Source organism: Salminus brasiliensis, chromosome 2, assembly GCF_030463535.1.
Source record: "Salminus brasiliensis chromosome 2, fSalBra1.hap2, whole genome shotgun sequence".
Taxonomy (NCBI): Eukaryota; Metazoa; Chordata; class Actinopteri; order Characiformes; family Bryconidae; genus Salminus; species Salminus brasiliensis.
The window spans coordinates 53504594-53519800 of NC_132879.1; the positions used below are offsets into that span (position 1 = coordinate 53504594).

Genomic DNA, 15207 nt, shown 5'->3' on the forward strand with positions numbered 1-15207 from the left:
ACCCTGCTGTGAGGAGGTGACTGCTCTCAGGGACTAGAGCATTAGTGTAGTCAGGATGTTGGATGATCACCACCCCACCCCATCATCCAAACTCCCCAGCTCATCCCAAAAGTATTGGACATAGCATCACATAACATCACAGTTCCACTGCTCCACAGCTCAATGCTAAGGGGCTTTACATATACCCCTCTAGCCCAGGACTGGCATTAGGCAGCATGGTGCCAATAGGTTCATGATGTTTATCTGCTCCAGAGAGTCCTATTCTATTGGCAGTAATTCTCTACAGGGACTAGACAAGCTGTGTGTGTGTGTGTGTGTGTCAGCAATGGGTGCCACTTGAGTAGCTGAATGCTTTCAACAGAAGGGATGACCTTAATGTAAAAGAAAGGAAAGCAGCTACTGTTTCTGAGCTCTTCTGAGGTTTTGTGCCAAACATTAAAAAAATAAAAAGCGAACTGTGTGAGGCGTCTAAATCTGTGTCATGGAGCAGAGTGTCAGTGACGGCTTGTGTTTTGGGGTGGCGGACTCTGTCGCGAGAGGCTGGCGTGAGGCTGGGGGGCCGCGGAGATACGGGCGCTCCTCACGCCGGCTAATCAAGCTGCTTGATTGCTTTCCATACATCCGAGCTCTCGGGGCCTTGACACGTCCTTGTTTTGCTCTCCTCGCTCGCCCCGGCTCAGGTTCCCCTCTTTGATTAGCAGAGACATTTGCATGGTCACTACACATTTTTCATTTTAGAAGTCATTATGCATTAGCGCTCCTGATCGCCCAGCTTGACTAATCCTGATGAACTGAGTCGCACAGCTGAAGGTCACACTCTATCCTCACTGCACATTCATATTCATATTCAAACAAATCCAAGCACCATTCTTCATTAGACTGGCCCCAAAACTCAACAAGCTCTGCCATGGAAGAGCTCTTTCTCTCTCTCTCACTCGCTCGCTCGCTCACTCTCGTTCTCATACACACGCACACATACACAGAAGAAGACACCACACCACACCACTCTCTCTCTCTCTCTCTCTGACACTCTCTAGAGGGAAGAGAAAGTGATAGGAGAGAAAAGGGAGGGGAAAAAAAATAAAACAAAGAACAAAGCAACAAAGTCACAAATTAAACAGCTGCATGTAATTATGCAAATGTATGCTTACACCTTCAATGTTATTAAACCTTAAGACACATTTGTGATGTGTAATTACCCCCAGGTTCAAGCGGGGTTCTGCGTTGGACTAAATGACAATACAAAGACCAAAGCGCAGAAACGCAAGAGGAGATGTTCTCATTACGCTCATTATTTGTCTATTTAAATGAGCTTTCGGTGAATAACAAAGGGAACCTTGGTGGCTCTACAGTCCACTGAATACAATAAACATGTAAATTTCCGCACAATGCAGTATTAGTTTATTTATCTATCCGGTCCGATTACGTGCGGTAAAACAGGCGCCGAGCCGGGGCGCCTGAAAACATGTGATTCCTAATCGTTTCAGAGGCAGCGAGCAAGAAGCCCGTCCTGACAAAAGGGAGAGAGAAAACAGCAAACAAATGAAGTCAGGAAGCGCCTTTCAGCCTTTCATTAGCTTTTTAGTGGAGAGATGGATGATAATCATCTTCATTTCATCGCTCTTCCAAACAAAAAGAGGCGAGAGGAGAAAGGCAAAGTGGAGGGCCCCGGCCCATTCACTGCGAGCCCTGCACAATGCTAATTCCAGCATTTAACGGCGTGCTTTTCTGCCTGATGTATCAGAGCTTGAAAGATGAAAGCAGATAAGTAATTGCTCTCCTGGTTCTTATTCTTCACTGACAACCCATAAATTTAATTTTACACACACGTTCATTTACATTTTAGAGTATATGACATGATAATTGGCGGAATATAACACCTCCATTCTGCTGGATACTGCACCGGGGGATGATTGACAAGCCGGGTGAATTGAAAGGAACAGAGGCTGAATTGCCTCTCCTGGAAATGATTTTGCAGAGAAGGGACAAAATTAATGAGCATTTACAGGAGGGGTCGAGCGGTAAACAGCCGCAGACAATAGGCAGCTCTCGTGTGCGCGCGCGGACGCCGAGCCGAGAGCACAGTCATGATAGTCAACAAAAGAACCCCCAGCGGTGCAGCCAAAAATTCTATTACCCCACACTCGGGACGGATGGGATTCTTAAAGAATCATCTAAAATCAGCCCTGCTTGAGACCTTGGCTGGGGACACTGATTAGAGAGCGCTTTCACAGACAACCAAACTAATAAAGCACAGGATCCAGAGGCAGGCCTGCTTCACTTGCTTTTCTCTGCATTTGGATTCGCTGACTTTCTGAACAGCTACTCACACGATGTGACGAAGTGCTCGCAAATACAGCTTTTCCTTTTTTTTTTTTTTTAAGAAAAAATAAAAGCCAGTCAGGTGATCTCTGCTGACCTGCTCTCCAGAGCTATGAGCTTCTGCACCTGAGAGAAAGTGCACAACAAAGACCCCCCAATTGGCTGGTGATGAGAAAACATCACTGGCCCTCATGAAGAACAAGCCCATCTTTATGGGGCTCTCGCCACACTTAAAGCCCTCTAATTCCCTCGCTCTATCTCTCAGAGAAAGGCGGTCGATTCTTAAACTGTGTGGCTGAGTGGACAGAAGAAGGACATGGATATCACACCATGTGTACTGGACTGGGCTGTAGCACCTACTGGGTGCCTGAACAGGCCCTCCCTATATATATTTAAATGCTGTCATTGGATGCTATTTGTGTTATACATACCCAACCACCTGCCTGTTTTATATTAGTGTATTGATTATATACACTATTGATTTATAGTTTAAGGGTCTTATTCACTAACCACCTAAATCTAGGGGTGTGCCGATCTTATACTCAGTATTGGTATCAGTCTGATACTGGCCAAAAACTCACTGGAACAGATATCAGAAGAAACAAATATATTTAATCTAATCCATTACCAATAAAATATCAAATAAATACATAAACATTCTAGGCTTAGTAATTCAGGATCAGGATCTAACCATGTTTTTATGGTCTTTATAAGCAACAACTCCAATTGCAAGTGTGAAGCAAGTAAATGTATGATCAAAAAATGGTCAAATTTGTAAAAAATATCTAAATTCTATAATATTTACCTCAAAATCAGGCATATTGAAGTAGCCTAGAATCTCCTGAAAATAACACAGCATGTGTGACTGAGACTTTATATTTTGGAATTTGTAGATGAATAAAGTTACGTCAAACTACAGGGGAAACACGGTATTGGACTGCTATCGGTATCGGCAGATACTCAAGGTTGCAGTATCGGTATCGGACATGAAATACTGGTATCGTGCACCACCTACTTAAAGTCTTTGACATTTTTTTAATGGAATTTGCTCAGTTCAAGAAGACAACGGGATTGGTGGAGGAAGTGCCATCCACCCACCCTGAAAAGAGCAAGGCCAATTGTGCTCACTCTGACACAAGGTGCTGATGGCAAGTAGCACAACCTGGGATTCAAACCAGCGAGCCTTGGCTCATAGTGGCAGTGCCTCAGTCCACTGGAACACTTGGGAGTCCCATTTTGTTCCTTAATCATAATCGTGGTAAAGACTGATTTGAGATCATTTACCCCAGCACTACCACAGATCAAGCATCTTCCAGTTTAAGCTCACGGTTGAAATGACACAGATGGTACTTGAGTCAAAACGAGGACAGAAGCTGGTATTAGAAGCTGGTAAGCACCTGCCAATGCCAGTCAGTGCGTGAGGGCCTGTAATGTGCCTAAGCCATGCAAAGGCGTGAACGAGGCACACTCTTCTTACTCAGTGCCTCTTCTGAGGAGCTGCTCAGTGTTTTCCACAGCACGGCACAGCACTGCTCACTTCTCTCCCACTAGTTTGACAAAGACATGCAGTATTAGCACTACCGGTTTATCCCCTACTACAACAGCCAGGAGCGCTTTGTCAGATTATCAGCAGCCAGATACGCAGGCAGGGTTCGAGCCAAAACAGTTAGCGTGAACCAATTCAATTCGCCATTTCCGCACCATTCACAGGCTAAGTAAAGGAAGGCCCAGATTAGATGTGTGGAACAGGCAGGCAGGCTGCTGAATGGGATGAATAATGCGGCCACTTCAGAGGAGGGGACGATGGCGACACTCGCCACAGATACTGTTAAGATAAATAAAATGAGAAATGGAGGGGCGTGGGGTGGTAATTACTTCAGCTGCTTGGCACGGAGAGCCGCCGTGTTAATTAAGGTGTAAAAGCCTGGGTTTGATCAGGGAAACGAGGGGAGAAAGCGAGGAAGCAGGGAAACAGCGGAGGAGAGCGTCAGAGTGGGATTCCACACTCGCTAATTCATCTCAATCCCAGACTCCGGAGGGACGACAAGTCCCAAAGTCGGACCACCACAGAGCACTCAGGCTGACCCCTCCGCTTCTGCTGAGCTGACACGGCTAATTCACTCTGCAATTAATAGCCACGGCAAGGCAGCCCGGGCTTTATTGATAGAGGGGTCGCTTTCCAGAGGAACCACCAAGGCGTCGGAGCGGAGGCCGGCGCCGGTACGAACATGACGTACACTCTTTCACGTACCTTTACGAAAATTCTCCCAGACACACACACACACAAAGAGGAAGATCATTCGGATTAGGGGATCAATGCGAGTGATCCTCGGGACCAGAGTTAAGTAGATTACAGGAACGTTTTCCCAAATCAATTTATTTTGCAGTTCAGCAACACACTATGGGAAGTGTAATGCATTTAAAGCGATGATAAAGTGGATGTGGTGCTCCATTAAAAGAGCTAGAGGGGTAATGGTGATACAATAGACCCTCCACGCAGATTTATCTCCGTGCAGATAATCAGGCTTTCATTTCCATCAATACAGGGAAGGATCACACACGTTGTACTACAGATGGAGACTTCTGTGCTGAGCCTGCCTGTGCTTTCCAGGAAGCTGTAATGAGCCTTAAAGAGCACGGATGGAAGAAAGCAGAGATAAAGTAATGTAAGGAATTGAAGAAAAAAAAAAAAACCTTTCAAATATGAATGCACCCCAGCTTGCCTAACAAGTGCTCTTGATCTTGAGCCACGTAAGATGAAGCACGGGCTGTGGATGCACTGCAAGCTACTATAAGGATTTTTAAGCACTTTTAAATGTGTCAAAAAAAGAGAAGCTCAAGTCCACCCTCCTGTAATTAAAGGGGTGTATTGTGCGACGTTTCACGAGGAAACCTTGAAGCGCACCCGATTCTCTCTCTATCTCTCCATTTCTTACTCTCTCACCGTGCTCTCTGATGTCACAGGTAATAGGGAGTCCATCGGATCCCGGCGCCTCATCAAATGACACGCAGTAAATTACACGAGCTTCAAGCAGCCTGGCGAATTCTAGTTCATCACTTGGAAAGACTTCCCTCCACTGGGCTACACATATCAGATCTGCCAGTTAGGATCCAATTAACACCCTGGCCAGAGTAATCAGATTGCATGTGTAAGGGCTGCTAGAACTCGTTTATTGCTCCCATGAATCTTCTGTCAGAAGGTAAATTTGTTGCTGCTACATCAAAGCGCTGTGGCACCCCCCTCCTCCCCACTCCCTACCTCTAGCCTTAGGGTTATACTCCAACTTCTTTTGCATCACAATGATGAATCCTGCGTGCTGTCCCCTGCAATTTACCCAGCCAGGAAAAAAAGAAGAGAGAGAGGGGGGGTGGGGGACGGGGTGAGAAACTTGTTTTCTGGTTACAAAGGCAATAACTGAAGGTGTCCAAGAGAGAAATATGCCGACACACTTTTAACCCTCGGAAAGTCCCAAGAAATGCAAGTCTTTTCTTTCCTCTACAATAACCCTTAGTTTCTCCATTTCTCCTTGCGATCCCAGGGACCAGGGGGAGCGGAGTTAATAATAAATGTTAATGTGGGAGCATATGTCTCTCTATAAATTCAGCTGGCTTTTCCGCACGGTTCCAGTTGGCGGGCTAAGTAGATGAATTTTAAGGAACATGGCGCAGGAATGTGGCGCTTTTGATGAGATGTGTGCGGCGGTGACCTTTAAAACGGTGACACCCCGAGGATGGCCCAGTGCTCACGGCGTGATTGGGTGGGCTATCTCCCGGCCCTGTTCTCTCCTTTCATCCAGAAAACCATGCCAACCACTGGGCCTGATGCAGCCACTCCGCGAGCCCCCATCCAGTCAGCTGCATGGGGAGGAGCGGAGCGAGAACCTCAGAGAAGGTTATTTTCTTGCGTTTAAAAGTTCAGTTAAGCGCTTACTTAGAGAGAGCGCCGGACCCGGAGTGCACCAAAGGTCAGAGTGTCCAGAAGTGCTTTCTTTCGTCCATGGAAACGGCAGCCCTCGCAGGCCTGTGGCTGTTTGAGCTGTGCTAGTGGCATGTCTGTGGGTGCTGAGGCTCAAGCTGCTTTTGTTCGCTCTCTCATTGTGTTCCTCCTCCTTGTTAATGCCTCCCTAGCACTCGTAGGTCTTGCTCGGACCACAGGGCAGGGGTCAACGCTCCCTCTTTACACTCTGCTCTGACATCTAGGCGGCTGTGCTCGATCACACAACCCCCTACACACACACACACGTATATGCACATGTTGGCATGGCAGGCTGGGTGTTTGCTCAGCCTGCGCTTTCTCTCGCCATTCTTATTCAGCGCGCACCTTGCATGTGTCAGCGCTGAGCTCCGGCAGCTGTTTCTACTCTGTTAAATGCCCATTCTGCCACCGGGATGAGGCGATTAGGTGGCCTGCATGCTTCTGAGGAAGAATGGAGCCTGACAATGGCAAACAAACAAACTAACACGCAGCTTAGAGATGCAGAATGACAACTGAGCTGATCTGGAGGGAAGAGAGAGAGAGAGAGAGAATATAAGAGAGAGGGGGGAAGGTGGGTGGGACACGATTGTCAGGCACACGGGCTGGCTGTAATCCGCCTTGCCTTTCGTCCTCGCCGCTCCTTTATTTGTGTTTTAAATGTCAGTGTATAAAATGCGGAGGAGATATTGCCATGCGGAGGGAGAAAGAGGCACAGAGACGCGAGAGGGCTGTTGTGTGCCTTGGGAAATCCTTGTAAGCAGTGTGGCGAAGGCGCGAGGATTTACGGGAGAGAAATAGGTGTTTATTGAGTGCTCCCGTGGGCTTACTGGGTAATAATAGACCTGTCACATTACGCAAATGTGGAAAAGCAGCTTGTGTGCACGTCAACAGCCTCAGATGAGGCAACGGATAGAATTAGTCAGGCGAGAGCCTTTAGACACTAATGCAAGTAATTAAAACTGCACGCCGCAGCACTTAGACGCTGGTGTGGTAAATAATTTATACGCCATGATGTATGGATCGTTTCCCCTTCCTCCTGCGAGGAAAACGGCGGGATTTGTCAGTGTCGGGGCGTAAACGGGCTCCCGCTTACTAAAATGAGGGTCCAATCGAGCAGGCCGCTTGAGCGCCACTGAGGAAGCAGTTGAGTGTTCCCAGCATTTCGGCCCGAACTGGGCAACGGGCGCTGGCCAAAATCAAAAGCAAAGATAATAACACTGATGCGGAGATCAGATCACGGCTTAAAAGTGTACCTTTCCCAAGGCATTCTGTCCATAAATACCAAGAGGTGAGAGTGTTAATAAAGGACGGCCCAACTGCACTGATTAACTACAGCCTGTTAGACATGACTCAACAAGCCCCTGATTCATATTGATTCATATGGCTAACATGAGGCAAGGACGGAGTAAGCAAATGTAAATATTCAATATTTACTATCCTCTAGTGTTATTAGAGTGAGAGCCTCGGTCCTGGGCCGACAGTTATCACATCAGACTTTCCTCAGCCAATATCACTCCGCTCTCGTCTAAAGTATTGTGCTGTACGTGTGGCAATTTGCAGTCACACAGAGTGCCGGGAATCCATTCACTAAGTATACAGAGGGCTGGGAAAATTCAATAGGCTCAGCGTACTCAATACCGCGTCCTGCTAGACTTTGTTTTACAACTAATGTCTTGCACTCCGAGGAAAGTAGGAAAAAGGAGGAAAAAAAAAACCCAACACCCAAGTTATGAATTCTTTCATATAACATGAATATCTGTGATGGAAAGCGTATTAGCATTACGAACAGCGCTACGATTTGACTGATTCCAGTGAGGAGGTATGACGCCGAGTTTATCTTTTGCCACCACATAATTAGATACACAGGGGTGTGACTCCAATTGAAGGTGTCGCCATTGTTATACTCTGTGAAAATATTAACGATGAGGGTTAACGCCAATTTTCCTTTTCTTTAATTAAATGCACCGAGTACTAATGAGGTAAACCACTACTCCCAGATAGCACTTATTAGCAGGGTGGAGAGCGCACACTCTCACACTTCAGTCTGAACCTAAAAATACAGAGCCCGGCAGATGTCAAGTGCTTACATAATTCTGAGCAGGGGAAACGAATGCTGCATTTGCATTGTGGAGATGTGAAGATGTGTGAAGATGCGGCCTAATAAGTTTCCCTGACAGAGAGGCAGTAAACAGCTCTGGTGGTACGGGCAGGGGGGGGGGGGGGGGGGGTGAGAGCATAGCGCACAATGCTATCGTGACCTTTACCAAATCACTGACAACAGAAATAGAGCGCAGCTGGAATCAGTGTGGCAAATTATCTTGGAGGGGTTCAAATGGCAGCTACTTAGAATACGCTCGTGCCACGGTGTAGGGACGTCTTCAGCGAGCTGCCATTCACAGAGGCGTTCCTGTGTGGAAATGGACTATCTGTTGATTCATTGGAAGGGTTATCCTGGAAAGCATGCATATTAATGCAATCATGCACAACTGCAAATAACAGATTGAGTGTGTGACGTGCATGTTGACAGAATGAACATCATTATTCATTCTTTGTTAGTAAGTTAGCAAATTCTCCATCGACTGCCACCCCCTCCACCTACTGCCCTGCTTGCCATGCTTACGTAGCGAGACATGGGGTAAAAAAAGCATCTGTCGCAGAAAGCGAGGTAGTGCTCAAGTGGACAGCGGAAAGTTTAGTAAAGAGTGATGTATCTTGTGCGTGTGCGAGTGTGTGTTTGAGTGTGAGTGTGTGTGTGTGTGTGTGTGTGTGTGTGTGTGTGTTTCTTCAGAGAAGGGCAGACCTGACAGGTTTAGAATTTCAGTGACAAGTCCAGAATTACATTGCCAAATCAAACAGACTGGTGGAACAGAGGAAATCTTTTCCAGAGCACCATGTATTATGGATGGACTTAAGAGATTAGCGAAGAGCTGCTCACCTGCAGCGGACGCTGTTTGTCGTTGTTCTTTGGAGACTTCAGGCCACTGCCTGGTTGCTGTAAGAGTAATTGCCTTGCTGCTTGTAGGGCCTGTGAAAAGAGAACAGGAATAGAGCAGCAAAATTAGATTTTTTTCCCCTTTCGCTCCAACGTCCCTCCGTCCAACACTGTGACACGCGCGTACGTACGAAAGCCGGGACGCGAGTCCCGTCCGCTCTCGGTTTTAAGACGAAGCCAGCCCGAAATACCGGGCAAACATTATACATTTTTCATGACGATCCACCAAGCCGTGATGAAGAATAAATACAGTTTGTCTAAAGCGCCCCTGAAGTGCGGGTGAAAAAACCACAGAGCGCGTCAGTAGAATTGACCTGTCTAGTGTGTGCTCAACTGAAATACCCACTTCTCCGCAAATTACCAGTCCATTTGCATATTCATAATATCAATTTGAAGTAGAGGCAGGCGATGTGAAGTGTTCCTACAAGCTGTAATTAAAGTTGACAAAATCAACATCAGATTACCTTAGGAGTGAATTAACAAGGAGCTGGGGTTTTACACTGTGCATTAGCGGTGCTTATGAGCAGAGAAGGGGAAAATGGCCTTTCTAGGCCTAATCATGCCGGCTGCCAACTGTGCCTTCTCAGAGGGGGAAGGCTGCTACCTAATGTTACAAACATGGCAAATGCAACGAGAATCAGAAGACAAAAAGAAAAGAAAAGAAGAAAAAGAAAAAGAAAAAGAAAAATAAAGAAATCTCTTCTAGGTTTCTCTTCTGTTTCTCCCCCCCCCCACTCTTTCTTTCTGTAAGTAAGATGATGACAATGGCAGGCAGGCAGGCAGGGAGGATGATGTAATGTGTTGTCCATGCACTGGATCTAGCGCTAAGCTCATAGCGAGGCCACTCTTATGACTCCTTCACGCTTTATCTGGCACAGAAAAGGCAGGAGAAATAGGCCTCCCCTGTGCAGCTGCAAACTACGGCTCCCAGAAGCCCAACAACAATGGACTTGAAAAAAATAAATAAACAAAACAATATGTTCACAGGTGTTGCTTCAAGTGGAGAGAGACAAGGTGAGGAGCGAGGGAGGAAAAAAAAAAAAAAAACTGCTTCAGATAAAGAGTGACACTTCTTCCTGCAGAAATCAAGGGGTTGTTTTATTTTCTGGCGCTTGCCAGTATCCATGACAACAGCTGCCTTGACAGGATGTGCATATGGCACCGCTCTGCCAGCTGGTGAGAACAATGTTTGAACTAGTACATTGAGATGCTGAGCAAACAGGGGAGAGGAGAGAGGAGAGAGGGGAGAGGGAGAAAACAGAGAGAGAGAGAGAGAGAAAAAGAGAGAGAAAGGGAGGAGAGAGAGAGAGAGAGAGAGAGAGAGAGAAAAAAAAAAAGAAAAGTTGCCACGTCTTAACCCTCTGGGATGGCAGCCATCCCCCTGATCAATTATGAAAAGACAGAGGCGAGGAGCTGCCACTGTCTGGCTGGCTGCGGCTCGGAGGAGCCAGGCTGTAGGAGCCCCCCAGTAAACAAACACAACACAGTGGCGCTGGGTCCTAACAGCATCGATCTGTCTCCTCAGACACATGCACACACACAGCCCACTGATGTGGCCTTACTCTTCAGAGGACACTAAGGGTGGAGACTAGTGCTGGTGCACTTCACATTCCCTCCACTTCAGCCTCAAGCACATGCTGCCATTGTCTCCAAATGCCAAACAAATGACAAGGACTGTCATTGAGGCCCTAATAAATCGCCCTAAAAAACTTCTTCTATGTGTATGTGTGTGAGCGTGTTTTTCTCTTTCTCTCTTTTTCTTTATTCTTGAGGCTGGAAATATCTCGGGGCCCCGTGGATTCGGAGGCCTCTCCATTTTAATGTTGAGTTGATTGATTGGTCACGCCGTTTGCGATGCTTTCGGATGCATGAGTGACTTAGGAGCAGTGGCAAAACTTGCTCCAGGTCTTGCTCCAAGTCATTACTGGTGAGGATCCGAGGTTGAGATTGTAAATTGAGGAAGATTTCACGCCCATCCAAGCGTTGATTGTGATTGTGGAGCCTTAGTGGACGGCTAATGGCCTCGGCACAACAATTAACAGGAGGAAAATGTTTATCCGAGGCTGGGATCAATACGGGCTCGCTGTCCTCGGGTGATCAAGGACAAAGTCAAAGGCGTCACTCGATAAGACACTGGTAAAGGAGTACAGTGTGAGTGTCCGATGTAGACGTATAGACGTCCTTAATGGCTTCTTCCAGTGAAGTGCTGAGGGCAGTGAAGGAACCAATCAACGTCCTGCTGCTCATTAGGCAGCTTTTTTTTTAAGATCATTTATGTCTAATTTTACCCCATTTTTCTACCCAATTTGGAAGACCAATTACCCAATCCCCGTTCATGTGAACCTCCCATATCACTAGCAGTGCTGATGCAGCATCGCTAGACAGCCGGCGCGCTTGGAGGACAGCTCCGATACAACAGCTAACAGACGGCTGTGCTGACCAACATCACATTAGGAGTGATTTAGGCAGAAGTGCCATCATACTGAGAGAGCTAGGCCAATTGTGCTCTCTCTGACTTGCTGCTGATGTCGAGCATCTTGACCCGGGATTCGAACCAGCGATACTCAGATCACAGTCCACTGGACCAATCAGAGCCCCCAGTTTGGAGAATTTCATACCTAGCTTCATTATTTCCAGCATTCAGCACTCCAGAAATCCCTGAAAAATCCTCCACCCTCCTTATCAACCTATACGCCCTTAACAGTCGTCATTAGTGACATTAATGTGGAGGCCACTGCTGAAGCTCTGCTCTGCTCTAATCCATAAAGAAGCCCGCACAAAGCCTCATCAGATACCCTCAAAACTTCCAGCAATGAGAGCTGAAGTAAGGCGGCTGTCGAAACTTTGCTGAAAAGCCCCGACCTGCAGAATGTGTCCATTTAAGCGGTGTTGCTGTGTGCAAGAAATGCCAACTCCATTCCATTAATGCACACATTGTATAAACAGCACAATGTGCTGCATTCCTCAGAGCTAGGAGCTCAAGATCCCTGGCTGGAACATAAATAACAAGACACTCAGGAACATATTTGATGTTGATATCCATCTCTCAGGACCCGAAGAAAAAGAAACACACACACACGCAGAGAGAGACTCATAGACATGCATTTTGTCCAATGCTACACACACCTTTGCGCACACACACCCACGCGCACTAGGACGCAAGCACGCAGCAGCTCAGGATCCTTATGAAAATAAGATTCAGCCCAAATGGATCCGCTGTAATTGGTTTCAGATAGCGAGGTCAGGAGAAAGCCGATACGGGCAACTATTATGCGAAACGGAGGGAGAAACACGAATGTTTACACAGGCACTCCCCAGCTACATTAATAGCCGAGCAGAGCTCACCGGAGAGGGAGAGAGAGAGAGAGGCAGAGACAGACGAAAGAAACATATGTCAGCTATCGCCCCCCCCCAAGCCCTCCTTCTCCCAAACCCACCCCACCATCCCCTTGCACGGTCTGTGTTTACACTTAATACAGCAGTAATAAGGAACACATCACAATGCACCTTTGTGAGACCATTCCCAAGTCTAAAACAAGCATGAAATACATTAGCAGCCAGCCGCAGCTTGGCACATCATTACAAACACGTCGCCATTCCTCCAGACCACCACTTGAACCGCGCTTTAATAGCCAGATACAGGCTCCATAGCTGTGACTAAAGGTATTAAAAGAAAACACAAACAGGGGAGAGATAGCATGCAAGATGAATTACCTCCTGAGGGTCAGAGGAAGTTGATTTGTTTGAGAAAGGAAATATATCCAAGTGATGTGGATTCTGAGGAATGCTCGGCCTAGGAGAGCAGGCAGGAACTGATGAGCAAATACAAGCCCTGTCTGTTTGGTGGGTAGTTAACATACAGTAATCGGGGGAGGGTGGGCGAGGATTGTTGGTTATAAAAGGATGTGAAGTCAGTAATTCTTGATTATGTTAGCTGCTAAGTGCATGATTGTGCTGGAAAGTAGTGACAGGGTCTTTGTATTAAGGGTGGGCATTATAGCAAATAAAAGTGAAGTGATTATTTACACAATTAGGGACGTCCCGATTACGTTTTTTTTGCCCCCCGACCCAATCCGGGTAGCCTAATGCAGACTGGTGGCCGATTCCTGTCCAATCTTTGTGTTTCTAGGATTGTAAATCCAATCAAATCCAGTAAAATCCCAGTTTTAAACTCATTGACCCCTTAACACTCCAGTTAACACTCTAGTTTTGTAACAGCCCTGGCCACAGGCTTTTTAAGGGGGTAATTTAGTAATCTAGTAACTCTCCATTCCACCTTAAATAGTGTTTCCGCAGCAGAACGAAACTGCTGCGGTATTTAAGGTGGAACAGAAAGTTTGAGATAAGAAGACAAAATCAGCCTGGTAACATCCTCACATTTATGAGTTATGTTGGATGATCACCACCCCACCTCAGCACCATCTATCATTCCTGAGAACACAGTTCTTCCACTGCTCCACAGCTCAATGCTGGGGGGCTTTATACCCCTCTAGCACAAGCCTGCTATTAAAGGTTGGGTGCAACTTAGAGCAGCTAAATACATTCATTACAAGGGGTGTCCACAAACATTTGGACATGTTGTGTATGTTATTAAAGAGACCAGAGTTTATGACATGACTGTAATGAGTACGTTGCATGTACTCGTGGCTGTGTCAGTATGCCTGACACAGGCCGGCTGACCATTCTGTCAGCTTGAACATCTCCAGACTTGTAGACAGGGCAGGCATGTCAACCTGCTTATCTGCTCTGTTTGCCAGGAAAGGAAATACAGAGAGAGAGAGATGGAGAGAGAGTGAGAGAGTGAGAGCGCAACAGATTGAGGGAGGGAACACAGCCCTTTTATCAAGCCAGCAGGAGTCGCCTGCCACGGAAAACAAGGGACAAACAGTTTAAGCTGTGCAAACAAACAGAGCTGATTGGCTGGCGGCCTGCACAGGCCGTGCTGAGATAGGGCCCAACTCTCCACGCCAAAATATTGACACCATATCTGTTATGTAAGTGTGTTCAGGACACAGGGGTCTGATGGAGGGCCAAGACACTCATGAATATAAAACCGCACTTCAGGCTACAGATTTCATAAACAGCTTACAAGCCGAGAGGCTGAGGAAATACACACTTCTGCACAAACCATATGCAAGACCTGAGCCGGAGGGCTGGACGGAGGTCTGGTTGAACCTGTACGAGTGGTAGGTGTGTGTAAGAGTCACTGGCATGTAGTCAGGAGCGAGGCTGAGAAAGGTGCAGGCTGGCTATGCTTTTATCAAAGGTCACTCGCTGCTGCGCAGCTCTGCTGAGTTCAGTCTTATCAGCCCTGCAGACTCGACTCAGTCTTCTCCCGGCAGCCTCTGCTCCACTGACTCCTAACAAATGGGGGAGTCAGAGCTGGAACAGCAGCACCTGGGAGAGCCACACCTGAGGAAGAGTGATGCACCAATCCGATATGCTGGATTGGTGTGTACTTCGATACTGACCTTCTTAAACAGATAAGCTATGGTTGCTATTCACATGATATATGGACAAAAGTATTGGGACACCTACTGATTCAGTTTCATACTGTTTCTTATTCATAAAAAAAAAATTGATTGCATTTAGTGACAAGAGCATCAGTGAGGTCAGGATGTTGAATAATACTGGATGGAGCACCATCCATCATTCCAGAGAACACAGTTCTTCTGCCGGAGGACTTTATACCCCTCTAGCCATCGCCTGGCATTAGGCAGCATGATGCCAATAGGTTTATGAATATCTGCGACAGAGAGTCCTATTCTAATGCCAAACCTTTTCTACAAAGTCTAGACAAGCTGTGTGTGTGTGTGTGCATTTGCACATCCGTGGCAGTAGCAGAATGCACTCATTAGAAGGGGAGTCCACAAACATTTGGACATATAGTGCAGCTGTAGCAGCAGCACAACATGGG

At 46.8% G+C, this 15207-nt stretch overlaps 1 protein-coding gene across 6 annotated transcripts in view; it reads right to left on the reverse strand.

Moving 5' to 3' along the window:
* foxp2 (forkhead box P2) overlaps nucleotides 1-15207 on the reverse strand; it is a 120296-nt gene that overhangs the window by 37798 nt on the left and 67291 nt on the right. For 5 of the 6 annotated variants that reach the window (XM_072673166.1, XM_072673172.1, XM_072673171.1 and 2 more), the window contains one exon: nucleotides 9234-9323. The exons of the other annotated variant lie outside the window; for it this stretch is intronic. In XM_072673166.1, the coding sequence (XP_072529267.1) occupies nucleotides 9234-9323 (90 nt within the window). The remainder of the gene's footprint in view (nucleotides 1-9233; nucleotides 9324-15207) is intronic. 6 annotated transcript variants of the gene reach the window in all.